This window comes from Vulpes vulpes, chromosome 9 (assembly GCF_048418805.1).
Source record: "Vulpes vulpes isolate BD-2025 chromosome 9, VulVul3, whole genome shotgun sequence".
Lineage (NCBI taxonomy): Eukaryota > Metazoa > Chordata > Mammalia > Carnivora > Canidae > Vulpes > Vulpes vulpes.
Genome location: NC_132788.1, coordinates 150,430 through 166,573, shown reverse-complemented (window position 1 = coordinate 166,573; position 16,144 = coordinate 150,430). Strand labels below are relative to the sequence as shown.

At 57.7% G+C, this 16,144-nt stretch overlaps 2 protein-coding genes across 2 annotated transcripts; one reads left to right on the top strand and one right to left on the bottom strand.

Moving 5' to 3' along the window:
- Positions 1-1,412: 1,412 nt before the first annotated feature.
- Positions 1,413-11,953, bottom strand: DTYMK (deoxythymidylate kinase). The gene is made up of 5 exons (XM_072718895.1): positions 11,780-11,953; positions 11,573-11,681; positions 7,111-7,201; positions 4,987-5,184; positions 1,413-1,793 (listed from the first exon to the last, which is right to left on the bottom strand). Exons 1-5 carry the CDS (start codon positions 11,907-11,909, stop codon positions 1,683-1,685), a joined length of 639 nt encoding a protein of 212 aa, XP_072574996.1. The 5' UTR covers positions 11,910-11,953; the 3' UTR covers positions 1,413-1,682.
- Positions 11,954-12,152: 199 nt separating this feature from the next.
- Positions 12,153-13,680, top strand: LOC140593797 (uncharacterized). The gene is made up of 3 exons (XM_072718876.1): positions 12,153-12,219; positions 12,272-12,832; positions 13,510-13,680. The coding sequence occupies exons 1-3, from the start codon at positions 12,153-12,155 to the stop codon at positions 13,536-13,538; spliced, it is 657 nt and encodes a 218-aa protein (XP_072574977.1). The 3' UTR covers positions 13,539-13,680.
- Positions 13,681-16,144: the final 2,464 nt, after the last annotated feature.

Genomic DNA, 16,144 nt, shown 5'->3' with positions numbered 1-16,144 from the left:
TCCGGGGGGGCGGGGGGGGCACCTCCCCAGACCCACAGTCCCCAAAGGGGAAAACTCCAGGGAACTTGCTTTTAGGAGAGCACAGAGCGGCCCCTCCGGAGGGTAGGGAGGTCCCCTGGGGGGCCCGTCAGGAGGCGACCCCCCGCCCTCCGGTGTTGCTGTGAGGGGCTGAGGGAAGGTCCCCATGTCGTGGCCTCTAGAAGACGCCGGAAGGAACCTCTTGTGCTGGAACCGTCCTCCACGTGGAGCCCCGCAGCGTCGAGCCACCGCCTTCCTCTCAGGGCAGGGGTGGGAGTCGAGGTCTCTGCGGGCCGGGCCCTGGGGCATAGCCTGGGCCCCCCCGGGCAGGGAGCACGGCGTCTCCTCGCAGCCTGGCTTTGGCCCGTCCTGCCCACCCCAGCGCACAGGCCAAGACGGGGTCTGCACAGTCCCACGCCCATCTGCGCCTGTTGGCCGGGCCGCCCCCGCCCCCCCGGCCAGGTGTTGAAGTCTGTTGGGCCACTTCCGCCGCCAGCCCCCGCGGGACCCACTCCGCCCCCCCAACCCCACGGCTCACGCGGCCACGGCCCTGACGAGGCTGCAGGGCACAGAGGCTGCCCGGGTCATGGGAGTCACGGGGTGTGTGGCCTCCGTCGTGTGAAAGCACAAGGGTGGTCAAGGACGGCCTTGGCACGTCCCAGGGGGGCGGGGGGTGACCCCATGCACCGTCCCCCATAGCGTCTGCCCGGCGTGCCACGTGGTCTGGGTGCAGAAGAGCAGAACCTTCGGAGCCGCCCGAGAGCCCTGTGGACACAGATGCCCCTCAGGGCGGCCCCGCCTCTGGCCACGCTTCCGCGGGGCCACCCAAGGCCCGGGACTGAGGGACCAGAGGACGCGCTCGGACCCCGCCGTGCGGGACGTCATGGCCGCCACAGGCTCTGCCCCGGCCCCACGCATAGGCGCCCGCTTGCCGCCCTCGGGCTCACAGGTCCCCGCCCGGCCGCAGACGGGGAGGCCGCTGCCTTCGGGTGCCCCGCGCCTGCCCCTCAGCACCCCGCACCTTCCCTCACGAGTCGGCAGGCGGCCCGGAGCGGGTCACGGCGGGACACACGGCAAACTGCGCCCGCCGGCACCACGGCACTGCGGCGCCGAGACAGGACGGGCCAGCACGCCACTGCGACGCTGGGGGGCGGCCGGGAGCCCTGGTGCGGTGGGGACAGAGGGAGGCGCGCCCCCTCGAGCACCTTTTTATTTTTTTTTAAGATTTATTTATCATAGAGAGAGAGAGAGAGAAAGAGGCAGAGACACGGGAGGAGGGAGAAGCAGGCTCCATGCAGGGAGCCCGACGCGGGACTCGATCCCGGGACTCCAGGATCACGCCCTGTACCAAAGGCAGGCGCTAAACCGCTGAGCCACCCAGGGATCCCCTCGAGCACCTTTTTAAATTAATTTTTATTCGCCCCTGTAAGAAATTCAGGAAAATGTTGACCGATCGCCATCTCCATGAAGCTGCCTGGGGGTGGTCATTAAACTCCCCGAAGGCCGTGACTTGGGTCTCCAGGCTGAGACAGGACGGGGGAGCCGCTGCGAAGCACTTCCTGCACGGTGTCCCCAGCGCGCCCGCTGGCTCCCGGCTCGCTGACCTGCCGCTGGTGGTCTCGGTGCGTGTGCCGCGAGCACGTCGCCTGGACGGCCGCCTCCCGCTACTTCCACAGCTCCCCCAGTGGCCTCTGCGCAGCGGCCTGCATGGTGTCCACGGAGAGGGCGTGGATTTCCTTGTGGACAGCTTCGATGCTTTTGGAAGCGTCGACCATCTGTCCGCCCCCACCGGGAGGCAGAAGGAAAAGGGACGGTTAGTGCTTTTCCCGATTCTCCGTGTGTGCGGCGGCTGCACATGGGGCTGGGCTCCGAAGGGCACAGCACACCTTTGGGGTCCTTCGCCCGACCTTGCTGACCTTCGCCCTTGGCCTGGGTCCAGCTCCCGCTGCAGCCCCGACACAGGAGAAGCACCAGTCTGGCTCCTGATCAGACCCTCCCGCCCCAGCCTGCAGGGCTCTGATCCCCCGCAGCGTGCGCAGCCTGCCCCCGCCCCCGAGGCCTCGCCTGACGCTGCTGGGAGCTCCTGGAGCTTCTGCCCGGAAGCCAAGCCGGGTCTGAATCCTGTCCTCCCTGGGAAGGTGGCTTCGTCCTGACCCAGCAGGCTGCCCCCCAGCCCCGGTGCGCTCGGTGCCGAGCCGTCACGTGGGAAGTGTGAGGACCCCTGGTCCCCAAGGGGAAGGGGGCCGGCTGCCTGAGAAACGACTCTCTGCCCGAAGCAAGGACGGGGCGGGCCAGGAGCTTCCGTGGGCTCGGGCTGCCCCGCTTCATGGCCTGTTTAGGCCAAGGCCGGGCGCGGCACGATGAGTCCCCGGGGACACCGGGGAGAAGCTGCTGGGGTGTAGACTCCCTCAGAGGCGTGTATGACCGTCGCATGAGGTCGGACAGCACAGCTCAGGATGGCCTCCTGCACAGCCACGGGCCCCACACAGTGACCCCCCCGACAGCTTCCGGGACCGCCTGCTGCACTCCGCGAACCGGGTGCAGCCTCGCACACGGGCCTACTGCACGTGCTCACAGGTCTCCACTGTCCCATGGGCGTATCACACGTAAACTACGTCTCTGGTCCTCTGAGGGCCTGGGAGCCGCGACAGCACCGCACGAAGAAGCATCTGGGCCCTGGGCACGGACCGAGAAGACCTTCCTCTGCAACGAGGAGGCCCAGACAGGTGATGCCAGATGGGCTGGCAAGCCCAGGACGAACCCAGAGACTGCTAAGTGCTGCGGAGCGGACGCCAGCGAGCGCCCCAGTGTGCGGGGACCTCGGCGCCAGGCTGGGCAGTCTGCTCACTGAAACCCCCAACACCAAGATCAGCGGCGCCCAAATAAGTGACTGTCACCCGAAGTATAGCCAAGTGAAATCCTACACTCGCAGGATGCGGTGAGAACCCGGCACCCCTGCCCCAGCCGCCTGCCAAAGACGCATGGCCCGGACCCCGTCGTGGGCGACCAGCAAGGTCCATCTGGGATTCATCTAGAATCCAACTGCTGTGACCTTTGAAAGCATCGGTGTCGTGAAGGTCACAGGCTGGAGACCAGACAGGGCTGTACATGGGGTCATCTGTTAAAGGACGGCAGTGGACCCACGGGGGAACCCAAACGGGGCCCGGGGACCTGAGGGTAGCGAGGGGCTTGTGCTCGTGTCCCACGACGGACAGTACACGGCAGGGAGGGGGCGTCAGGCACTAATTCGTTCTCAAAAGGTCTCTGGGGAGGGTTTTCTGTACTACACTTGCGAATTGTAAATTTTTTTTTTATTATAATTGCTTAACATTTTTTTCAAAAAATCCTAAAGTTCATTTTTTGATAAATAAATGCTGAGAGTTCTAGACCAGGAGACCTGCCCTACAGGAAAGGTTAAAAGATGTTCTTAAGCTAAAGGGAGCAACACAGGATGGAAATGGGAGTGGGGCGGCCGGCACGAGCCCCAGCAGCAGGAGCTGGCTTCCTGTTCCCTCCCCGCTCCCGCTCCTTCCTCCTTGACTTGTTCCTCGCGGGGTTTGAAATGTGTTAGGAACGAAGAATAAATAGCTTAAACCGCGTAGAACGGGTTGACAAAGACAAGAAGGGGATGGAACTTTGCGATTCTGTGTAGGATGCGACCTATCAGCACAAAACCCGGACTGACGGTTCTGCCCGGGGAAAGAAATGCCTTCTCGGTGTCAGACGAGCCGCGCAGGGAAGGGCCGTGCGCATCCTGAGCTCCACCCCCCGCCTCCCCTGCCTCTGGCCACCGGAGCCCTGAGCCACGTCCAGGACGGCGTGGGCGGCGTGTCCATCGATTCTGTGCATCTCTGAGCAAGACGTGTCACAAAACTCTAGGAAAGGTGATTTTTTGGGTCTGGGAACATTCCACAATGTTTCCATGTGACTTAATGGTAGTTGCGGGATCCCTGGGTGGCGCAGTGGTTTGGCGCTTGCCTTTGGCCCAGGGCGCGATCCTGGAGACCCGGGATCGAATCCCACATCAGGCTCCCGGTGCATGGAGCCTGCTTCTCCCTCTGCCTATGTCTCTGCCTCTCTCTCTCTCTCTCTGTGACTATCATAAATAAATAAAAATTAAAAAAAAAAAAATTAAAAAAAAAAATGGTAGTTGCGTCTTTGCTTTATGCCCCTTTGCTTAGGAGAAGTTTCCTGGGAACTCTAGCTTGATAGCGGGTGAAACCCGACTTTAAAAACATGGAGCCCCCAGAGCGCCGCCCCGGGGAGCAAGCGGCCAGGATGCAGCGTGGACGGTGGGGGGCAGGCAGCAGCCGACACCCCAAACCTCCATAGGGCAGCAGGGCTGTAGCCCCTCTTGGCAGTGGAACTTGTCGGCCGTCCACCAAATCACCTTTGTGGTTGCCCACACAGGAGGAAGGGGGGCCCTGGCAACCAGGGTGTGGCCCCACAGGGCAGTCCCGGGGGTGCCCTCTGGAAAGTGCCCTGCAGTGGAGGCAGCAGGGCTGAGGGGCGCCGAGTGCAGGGAGACGGCAGGGTGTGGTGGCGGCCGTGAGGCCCGGGCCTGGGAGACGGAGTGGAGACGGGAGCTCATCCCCATGCAGGGGAACAAGGACGGGCCCAGCGGCTGGATGTGGCCGGACAGGGCGGAGAGGCAGGCGGCCAATGACTCCCCAGGGTGGGGCTGAGCCCTGAAGCAGCCAACCCAACTTTTGAGGAGGTTATGGAGGGGGTGGGGGTCCAGAGCCCCGAGGAGCCCAAAGGCCAAGTGAGGAGGGAGTCACGGGTCCCACGACCAGCACAGCCGGGCCCAGTGAGGACGGCGTGGGGGGGGCTGCTGCGTGTGGGCCAGCTGGCCAGTCTCCCCAACTCACCCAATGGCCACCAAACTGCTCGGTTTGGGCACAGCTCACAGAGGAACAGAACCTTCTGCAGGAGACGCCCCGGCGGCGACCCTGGAAGACCCCTCACCTTCCAGTTCACAGTCTGATCCGCCATCAGCTGGTGGAAGCGACGCAGGGCCCGCTCCTGGAACTTCCCGTCCTCGTAGCGCTCGCGGCCAAACTCTCCCCGGGTGGCCGCCTCCGCCAGGTGCAGCTGCAGGAACACCACCAGGTCCGGCTTCGGGAGGCCCACGTCCGGCTGCTTGCACCAGTCCAGGGAAAAGTCCTGCGGCAGAGAGCCCAGCGGTTAGAGAAAGAAGGCGGATGGGCCTGACGTTCGGTTTCACGGTTCTTGATGAAGGGAACAAACGATCTGTTTGTCCGAGATGCTGGCGCTTCCTTCTGAGACCTCAGACGGTTTGCTTGGACTTTGGGAATAAACATTCAAAGACCAGGTGCCGTGCAGCCCCGGGGGGCCCAGGGCTCGGACCCTGGCTCCGGCCCCGAACGCACACCTGTGGGCAGCCCCCTGCCAGGGACGCTGGAGACACGCTGTGAGCACTCGCCGTGCGCCAGTCCTGCACGCTCCTGCCCAGTTCACCTCCATGAACTTCAAAATAGTGTCCCCGTTTCTGGAGGCAAAGGTCATGGCCAGCAAGGCCCCATCTCAGGGCCACAGAGCTCGGACGACCGAGTTAGAACCCAGCTATGCGCTTGGAGCCACAGGCCCCAGGAGGAGACGCAGCTGAGGAGCGAGGCCCGCGGCCCCCAGCCACGCGGCAGCACGTCGGGACGTGAGGGAGCCAGGCCGCAGCATGACGGTCCTTCACCCTGTCCTCCTCTTACAGATGGGACCTCGGTGAGCAACGCTTCTAGGCAAGTGTGGTTCAGGGATTCCAGGGCGCCTGGGGGCTCTGTGGCTGGGCATCTGCCTTCCACTCAGGTCGTGATCCCGGGGTCCTGGGATCGAGTCTCACCTCTGCCGCTGTCTCTGCCTCTCTCTGTGTCTCTCACAATTTATCTACTTATTCATGAGGCCCAGAGAGGGAGGCAGAGACGCAGGCAAAGGGAGAAGCAGCTCCCTGCAGGGAGCCCGACATGGGACTCGCTCCCGGGACCCCGAGGTCATGCCCTGAGCCACCAAGTGTCTCATAAAATCTTTTAAAAAACGGGGGGGACGCCCGGGGGTTCAGTGGTTGAGCACCTGCCTTCACCTCAGGGGGTGACCCTGGGATACCAGGATCGAGTCCCATGTGGGGCTCCCCGCAGGGAGCTGCTTCTCCCTCTGCCTCTGTCTCTCCCTCTCTGTGGGTCTCTCATGAATAAAAAAAAAAATTAAAATAAATAAAATAAAATAAAATAAAATGAAAAGAGGACTTCCAGCCAGCAGAGGGGGGAGGACAGGCAGACTTGAACGGTCATCAGTTTGCGACCCCTCGTGCAGGAACCACCAAGGGCTATTGCCCCAAATGAGGCAGCCCGACACCCTGTGTCTTGGGATGGGAGCCCAATGCTGCCTCAAGTAGCCGCCCAGAGTAAGATTCTTAAAAATTTTTAATACAAGGGAAAAGGACATGTGGAAGCCTGTATTTTAAGAGATTAAAGAGACACGTCAAATAGGCCCCTAAAGGATCCTGATTCCGTCTAACTGTAAAAACACAAGACAAATCAGACCATTGGCGACAGCAGTGGCCACTCTGCACGCGGACCAAGGGACAGCAGTGCCAAATGCCTGCAGTTTGAGGCGAGACCATGTTTGTAAGAAGTTGTTGCGGGGACGTGAACTGAAATGTTCACGAAGGGGCTGCTGCTGTGTCTGGAGGCTCGGTGAGGACAGCAGAAGGCTCGGAGGCAGGGGACGCGCTCGGGGCCGATCCTTCTCCCTGCTGGCTTACACGTGACAAGGTCTAAGCAGCGGAACCAAGTGGCGGCGTGGCCACCGCCATTACACCCGCAGAACAGCGAGGCCAGGAAGTCAGCACCAGACCCTAGCGGAGGGCCCTGCTGAGCGACCCTCCCACCCACGGGGGGTGGTGACCAACAGCGGCCAGGGAACAGTTCTGATGCTGTGGCTCCAGGAACGCCTGCTCCTCCTCCTAGCGACGAAGAGCCAACGTGCAAGCAAAGAGAGGGCTCCCCACCCTCCCAGGGGCAGCGTGTGAATGCACTGAGTTCACCGGGCGCCATCCCACCGGGGACCAGGCGCACTCACCTCCTTGGCACTGGTGAAGGCAACACCAGAAAACGCGTATCTGTCAACAACGAGGGTGATGCCCTGGCTCAACTTCTTCTTAATTAACGGCCTAGAAAACAGAGAGCACCTCTGAGCCGCGGTCCTGGCCTCGTGGGCCCAGAGCACAACTCACGACACAGCAGCGCAGCCGAGGGATTGCAGCACAGCAGTCCATGACCTTGTTTTTGTTCAGAAAAGCTCTGGAGCTTCTCTTTAGCAGACGCCACCGGGGTTCTCCCAGCAAACCCAATGTGAAGACGACGCATCCATGGAAGCATAACACACACGATGACATGAAGATGGACGAACAGAGGAGGGCCTGCTGGCATCTGGGCAGGGGTGCAGAGGGGCCAGGCTATCCTGGGAAGGAGCGCCCAGGAGCAGGGGCAGCCGGACAGCAGGAGGCTCGCAGCCTAGACCCCAAAGGGCAAGGACAAGGATGGGCAGGCTGCCAAGGATGTCCTCGACCAGGTGACAGCAGCTTAACCGCCACTACCCCAAGATCTTAGGAACATGTGCACAAAGGGCTGGACATCAGCAGGAAGTGGCACTTCTGCTCTGTGGATAAAAATGTTGGTTACGTGTGCCCTTGAGAGGCTCCCAGACCGGCAGGGAGGGAGGAGGCACAGCTCCGGCGGCCACACACAGCTTCCATCACGGGACTACCCTCAGCCCACACTATGAAGACTACCTAAGCTCACAGAGAATCGGTGGCACAGGTACACAGAGCACGTGCACAGCTGTGTGCGGCCTGAGGGGCATCTAGCCGCTGGCCGACCATCTCATGTCCGGAGAGCAGAGCACAAACCAGTACATGCAGCAGGCTGTGCTCTGCGGAAGGCGGCAAACTGGCGAATGGGGACATCACATGTGTCTCTGCTTCTATGTAAAAAAAAAAAAAAAAAAAAAAAAAAATTCCGGGGAGGAAAACTAGGAATATGATACCCACAGAGGAAGGGCAGAGGCGGGGGGGGGGGGGGGGGGGGATAATGCAGTTACCTTTTTGTAGGACTTTGACTCTTAGAAGCACTTAATGTTTTATGTGTTAGAAAACTAAAATTAAATCCAGACAGGAAAAAACCCTGAAACCATACACAAATGAACCAGTATCCCAAATGAACACACAGCGAGCAGGGGAAAATCCTGCTCCAAGAGACCTTGAACACAGCACCCACTGTGCCCTTCCTTGGTCTGAGGATAGAGCTGCCAACCAGCAATGACCTCCATGCAGGCTTCTACAGAAGTGCGTGAGCTGACGGCACCGAGCATCAGGAAGAGCATGGGGCCAGCTTGGATCAGCAGGTACCAGGGGGAACGCATGAGTTTTAGCACAAATACAAACAGGCACAAAGACAGACGTATATGCAGGAGCCCAGGAGCAGGGACGCCGACTAGCAGCGAGCACCCAGTACCCAGACTTTGGTTTCTAAACCCCATACTCCACTAAACAGAAAAGTGCAGCTGGTTCTTGGGCGGGAGCAGGAGAAAACACAAGAGAAACCTAACATCTTATTCTAGCAAAAAGTTCTCAAAAAATGAGGCCTGGAAACACAGCAAATGGACACAGGAGCCAACATGAAGAGATTTCCAGAGGCCAAACCTGCAATAATCTAAACGCCAAAACGTGGGGCGCCTGGGTCCTGAGTCTGTTAAGCGTCTGCCTGAATTCAGCTCAGGTGACGACCCCAGGGCCCTGGGATCAAGTCCTGCATTGGGGTCCACATTCAGTGGGGAGTCTGATCCTCCCTCTCCATCTGCCCCCTGCTCATTCTCTCTCTTAAATAAAATCTTTTAAAAAAATAAACATCAAACAACTGACAGTATGACACACCTAGTAAAAAACGACTTGTGAGTCCGCGTGCCTACTGATGGCTGACCCATGGATGACTACTGGGGGCGGGGGGGGGGGGGCGGCACGAAAGCTCTTCCTTACATAGCAAGCCAACTAATAACAATGTAGAAGTGATGAATTAGGAAGATCACCATCAAAAAAAAAAAAAAAAAAAAAAAGGAAGATCACCATCTGGAATCACAACAGACTTTGGGCAGGATTATTAATAAACGATAAAAATACGGGATCCCTGGGTGGCGCAGCAGTTTGGTGCCTGCCTTTGGCCCAGGGCACGATCCTGAAGACCCAGGATCGAATCCCATGTCGGGCTCCTGGTGCATGGAGCCTGCTTCTCCTTCTGCCTATGTCTCTGCCTGTCTCTCTCTCTCTATCATAAATAAATAAAAATTTAAAAAAAAATAAAAAATAAACGATATAAATAGAAAAATCAAGGGTTGATAAAAAAGTGGGTATTTTATGTAGTTTTGTAGTATTTCCCCTTTTGACTACTTATAAGAGTCACTTGGCCAGCACACCCTTCACCAGCAACCCAGTGATGGCCAAACCACATCATATCCCTCCTGGCTCAACGTCCCAAAGAGGACCGACCCAATGTCACTTCCATGGTATTTCTCCAAAAATACAAACGCAGATGTACTTGTGAGGAAACATCAGATAAACTGTGAATTTTATAAAATAAATAACCTGCAATTTTAAATTAGGGAGCAAGTGATAACACAAATGTGGCAAAGTATTAGTAACAGATGAAGTTTGGAGGGGCATACAGTAATTCTCGGCACTGTTCCTGCAACTCTTCCAGTTGACTAAAATTATTCCAAAGTAAAAACTTAAAAATAGGTAGACGTGGGCAGCCTGGGTGGCTCAGCGGTTTAGCGCCCCCTTTGGTCTAGGTGGTGACCTGGGGTCCCGGGATCGAGTCCCGCATCCAGCTCCCTGCATGGAGCCTGCTTCTCCTTCTGCCTGTCTCTGATGAATAAATAAAATCTTTAAAGACAAACAAACAAAAAAAGGTAGAGGAGAAATGCTAGATTGCTAACAGAAGTGAAGAAATCACTCATTTCTAGGAACAAATTCCTGCACAGAGTAGTGTTTAAAATGCCCCTGGGAGAGCGCTGGGTTTTGGTCAACAGAGATAGAGGAGGAGAAGGAGGATGTGGCCCCATTCTGTGACGGGAGTACCACACATTCTGGGCGCCCGGACAGTAAAGATGCCAAAGGACAAGTATCTTCAGGAACCAGCAACCAACACAGTTAAGATAAAGCAGATCAAAAAGGTGGACAACGAAAGGGCTGGAGGAAATGCCAGTTTTGTCACAAGGTGCTTCCCAACAGTGCAGGTTTACTGAGCACTGGTTCCCAGGCGTGCCTGGTGGTCGTGGTGCCACGCATGAACCTAGCATCTGGCCTGTCACCCAAGGACTTTCAAATCTGACCGACGAATGGCAGTGGCTAGAATGACCAAAGGGGTCACAGCAGGAGCTGTGGCACAACAGATGGACCGCAAGCACACAGGCCTGTGTGGCAAGGACAGGATCCCTAGAAGTGGAGTCAGCATTACTTTTACTTTTCATTTTTATGTACACCTACATTACTTTTCTACAAAGCCTCAAAAAGCAAAATCGGAACAATGAGGTAGGTAACTTCCAGATGTACTAAAAAGCGTAAAGACAGATGATCTCATTTGCTTCTAATACTTGGGAGTGGGAGGCCTTTCCAAACAAGACACACTTAGTGGGAAGAAAGCGGTGCAGGCCTGGAGAAAAGCAGTGCAGGCTTGCTTGCAACTGTGCAGAACCACGAGGGGGCATCTGCGCAACAGCCTTTCTGGAAAGCACCCCAGGCCAGGAGTCAGGGCTCCGTAAGGCAGAAACAGCCAGTTCCTACATGCTTTGTATGTACGACCCCATTTATTTATGCTAAAAAAAAAAAAAAACAAAAAACAAAACTCCACTGACGTGTGTATATAAACGGAAACAAAAGCATCTAAAGGCAAACAGCACAGGCACTTGATCAAGTTAAATGTCAAGGGAAGCAGCTGGAGTAAGATGTAGAACAGAAGGGGCGTGTTCACGGGGATTGTGAGCTTGGTTAACAGGCTGTCAACACGGGGCGCCTGGTGGCTCAGGGCACGGGATTGAGCCCTCGGGCTCCCTGGTGCTCAGCACTGTCTGCTCATCCCTGTCCCGCCCCCTGCTCGCACCTCTCCTCTTTCCTCTCAAATAAACAAATAAAATCTTTAAAAAAAAATGTGCCCACATCAGTTTATCCACGGAAACAAATATAACTCCCTAATCTAAGACAAAATCAGATTTGGGGGCGGGGAGGGGGGACCTCCACACTCCTCACCAGATTTTTTTTTAAGATTTTATTTATCCATGAGAGAGGCAGAGAGAGAGGCAGCGGCCCAGGCAGAGGGAGCAGCAGCTCCCTGCGGGGACCCCGGGTCACGCCCTGGGCCGCGGGCCCCCCTGGAACCTGACGCTACCCTGCGAGGTGAGGCCTGCGAGGAGCGGGCGCCGGGCGGGGGGGGGAGGGGAGCGGGGGGAGGGGGGCGGCGGGGGCAGCGCGGGGCGCGGGGGCGGCGTTTACACTTGCTCCCAGCGGTTGGCGGAGAAGAGCAGGTGCACCGAGTGGTCCTCCACGTCGCTCTTCTTCTCCAAGTAGGAGCTCAGGAGTTGCCCGATTTCCGTTGATCTCTCTGCAAAGGGGGAACAGGCACGCGGGTGAGCGCCGAGGGCTGCGACGCGGCCGCACACGCCCCGGGACCCCGCCCGCCCGCCCGCCGCGCGCGCCCACCCGGGAAGCGGAGCAGCTCTGCGCGGTGGCCCGCGGCGCACAGGGCGGCCACCAGCCGGCGGCTCTGCGTGCTCTTCCCCGCGCGGTCCACGCCCTCCAGCACGATGAGGGCCCCGCGCCCGCCCGCCATCCTCGCGCCCGCCCGCGCCCGCCGTGACCCCGCGACCCCGCGCCGCCCAGAGCTCCGATTGGCTGGCGTCCGCGGCGCGCGCTCCGATTGGCTGAAGCGGGTGGCGGCTCGGCGCGCGCGGCGAGGGCCGGAAACGGCTGTGGCGCGCTCCGGGAGTGACCCCTCGGCCTCGCGCGCCGGGATTGGCTGCCCGTCCCCAGCCTTGCCCGGATTGGCTGGCATCGGCCCGAAGGCGGGACGGAGATGGCGCGGCCGCACCGCCCCTTCCGGCAGGGACCCGGCCTTCCGGGCGCGGCGGGCGAGGCGGGCGGCCGGAACCCGGGGCTGCGGGGCCGTGGGAGCCGCGAGCCCGCCCGGCGGAGACCCGGAGCGCGGAGGGCGGGGCTTCGGGCGCCGGGGCCGGCCCCTGGGGCGCGGGTCGTCGTGGGGCGGCCCGGGCGCCTGCGCACCTCCGCGGCGGGCCGTCGGGCGGGGGCGGGACCCGAACCCGCGGCTCCCCGAGGACGCAGCTTCGGCTGGAGCCCCCCCGGGGCCCGAGGCGGCCGCCGCCCGTGCTGCGCTGCACCGGCCGCCCCCGCCGTCTGGGCCGCGGGAGCCCCGGACAGCCCCCCTCCCCCGGGAGCAGCGCCGGGCCAGGATGCCCGTCCCCTGGCCTTCCGGGGTCAGCGTGCGCACGGAGCCTCGCACCACGGCCGCAGGGGGGCTCGAGCTGGCCTGGCCGCCCCTGCGCGTGCAGGAGCCTCGTGGACGGGGGGTGCAGGCGGTGCCGCAGGAGGTGCTGCAGGTGGTGCTGCAGGTGCGCCCGACTGCAGAAGCCCCAGCGAGCCCGGGTACCCAGGTGCTGCAGGTGGTGGTACAGGTGCGCCCGACTGCAGAAGCCCCCAGCGAGCTCGGGTATCCAGGTGCTGCAGGTGGTGCTGCAGGTGCGCCCCGACTACAGAAGCCCCCAGCGAGCCCGGGTATCCAGGGGGTGCAGGCCCAGCCGGCAGATCGTGCCTCCTACATCAGTGCCAACCCCGGTGCCGCAGCACCAGCCTGACCGGCTTCCCTCTCCACCCGTGGCTCCAAGGCCAGAGTCAGGCAGCCACAAACCACTTCCGCTGGTTGCTGATGTCCAAGCTCACGTAGACCCTTGAGCTGCTCCAGCTTGTCCCTCCCGGTCACCGGTGACTCCAGCATCCACACCCGTCCAGTGCAGGTCTCGCGGCCCTGCCCCTGGCCCAGGAGCACCCTTGCATCTGGCCGGCAGTCCCCTTTCTGCTCTGCTGCATGGGCGGTTGCAGGTCAGGCCCGGTGTTCAGCACAGTCCACCTGGAGCCGTGCAGGTAGGCTCTGCACAGCCCCACGGAGGCCTCCTAGGTGGGCACAAGGACCTCCTGTTGGTGGAGGAAATTGCAGTGTTCTGGTGTCTGTGCTTGGAGACCGGGGACCCAGAAAGGGTTGTAAGGTGCTAATAGTTGAAGCTGGCTGCTGGGCACCCAGGGCCCATTAGGGGCCCCCTACTCTTACACGTTTGAGATCGTCCATTAAAAAAAAAAAAAAAAAGACACTAGAGCCCTTTGTTCCCTGTCCCTCATGTGTCATCCCTTCCGCCTCACAGGACTGTCAGCAAAGTCCTCACTGGGTTAGTCGGCCGCCCTACCAAGACAGCACGGCCCAGGGGCTCCCAGCAGCTGCAGTCTTCCCACCCTGCGGGGTGGGGACAGGTCTGATGTCTCTTCCTCTTCGTTAACCTCCGCAAATGCAGTCACGTTGGGGGTCCAGGTTCAGCCTATCAATTTGGGGGGGTATTCAGTCCACAGCCCTCACCCACCTCCAGAAGGGTCTGCTGGGCAAGGGCGCCCTACTACGTCTCCCAGTCCCACTTGTGTGGCCATGTGGCTGAGCACCAAGTGTGAGTAGATGTGGGGTGTGCTGCTTTAGACAGAAAACTGCTCTCCCTCTGCCCACTGCTCCCCCTCCTTGCAATCCAGCCTCGGCCTCTGACGACAACAAAGCTCCCTGGGGGCAGACAGCATGCTGGAAGGAATCTGGGCCCCTGAGTGGCCCCAGGGACATGGCTGCTGCCCCCTGGGCTCTTCACATTGGGGCTTTGGCACAATAAATAAAATCCTGTCTTTTCTAAGCCACTGGATTTTGATTGGGTTACTCTGTTAGACTGGCCTAGCCTTCCTCTAAAGCACTGTTTCTTGATGGGTGACCTGTTGATTGTCGCAACGTGGTGGGGTGCTACCTGTATCTAGTGAGTAGAAGCCACGGATGCTCTAAAGCACCCAATAAGCACCCCCGACCCTCACCCCAGCACAGAGTTATGGGCCCACAATATCAACACTGCTGAGGTTGAGAAACCCTGCTTTTAAGTACATCACAGTAAAAGGAGTCCTCTCTCTGGTTGCTTCTAGACCTCTTTGTAAGAGGATTCATCAGTTTTCTTAAGTGGATGAAAGAAGATGAACTGCTATCTGGAAGAAATTATTCTCAATATCTGATACATGAAAGGCCATTAGCCCTATTTTTCTAGATGAAGGCATGAAAATCAGTTTCCTCGTAGATCATAGAGGACATAAAATGATAGAAGTGCAAATAGCCAGTGGATATGGAAAAGTATGTTTAGCCTCACGTAAAATCAACGAAATACAAATTAAAACACGTGTTGGCTTTTTGGTTATTTTTTTCCTATCCAGTTACTAAAAAAGCCTGACAAAATCTAGGGTTGACAAAAGTGTAAAACATCCTTCATAATGGAGCGTTGGTATAACTTTTCCCTTGTGCAATTCATTTAGAAGTGTCAGCACTTAGAACATACAATACTAAAAAAAACAAAAAACAAAAAAAACATGTAATACTTTTTGAGCTGGCAATTGCATTTCTTTTTTTTTTTCCTTTCTTTTTCTGAGAGGAGGGAGAGGGAGAATCGTAAGCAGGCTTCACAGGCAGCCTGAGCCCCATGTGGGGCTCGATCTCAGGACCCTGAGATCATGACCCGAGCTGAAATCAAGAGTCCGAAGCTTAACTGACTTGAACCACCCAGACACCCCTAGCAATTCTGTTCCTAAGAACTCATCCCAAAGAATTAATGGGACAAGGTGTAAATTAGAGATAGACTCAACCCTTGCTACTCCTCCCATTGAGAGGCGTGTCTCGTTCCCTTCCCTTCAGATCTGGGTTAGAAGGGAAGCAAACCCAAACTTTACCAATAAAATGCGAGATGTCGGGACTACTGAGCAGAGTTCACAAGTATTGCAGCTTCTACTGAGGCGTCCTGGAACTCCGGAAGCCCTGCTCCGCAATAAACCGAATACCGCTACCTGGGACTGTGGCGCTGGAGAGGTCCTATGTAGGCACGCTGGGCCATAATGCCAACCGAGTGACCCCTTCTAGCCACCCCAGTGAGGTCAGCAATGTTAGAACAAAAGAATCACCTGGCTGAGCCTTGCAGAAATGTGACTCAGAAATTGTGATAATCGTTCTTTTAAGCCATTGTTTTCAGGTAGCTTAGTTTGCAGCAATAAATAATTGGAACATACAGCCATATGCATAAATGTTCACCAGGGCGTTTTTATGCTAATGAAAATTGGAAACAATTATTGTACATCTATTGTTAAAATATGGCACACCAATACAATGAAATATAGTAAACAGAATTGAATAAATTGAATTGAATAAAACATGGCCAGATGTTTGTGAAGAGTATTAAATTAAAAAGGTAAATAGTGGGCAGCCCAGGTGGCTCAGCGGTTTAGTGCCACCTTCACCCCGGGGTGTGATCCTGGAGACCCGGGATCGAGTCCTGCATCAGGCTCCCTGCAGGGAGCCTGCTTCTCCCTCTGCCTGTGTCTCTGCCTCTCTCTCTGTGTGTCTCTATGAATGGATAAATAAAATCTTAAAAAAAAAAAAAAAAGTAAATAGTAGGGGGCGCCTGGGTGGCCTAGCGGTTGGGTGGTTGCCTTTGGCTCAGGTCATGATCTGGGGTTCCAGGATCGGGTCCCACATAGGGCTCCCTACAGGGAGCCTTCTTCTCCCTCTGCCTCTGTGTCTTTCATGAATAAATGAATAAAATCTAAGAAAAAAAACACATAGTAGAAAAATGGATAATATGATTCATCAGTGAGATAACCAAAAGCCCAATTTAAAAAATAAGCAAAAGTTATGGGGTGCCTGGGTGGCTCCGTTGGTTTAGCATCTGACTCTTGGTTTCAACTCAGGTTGTGATCTCAGGGTCACAGGATCTGGCC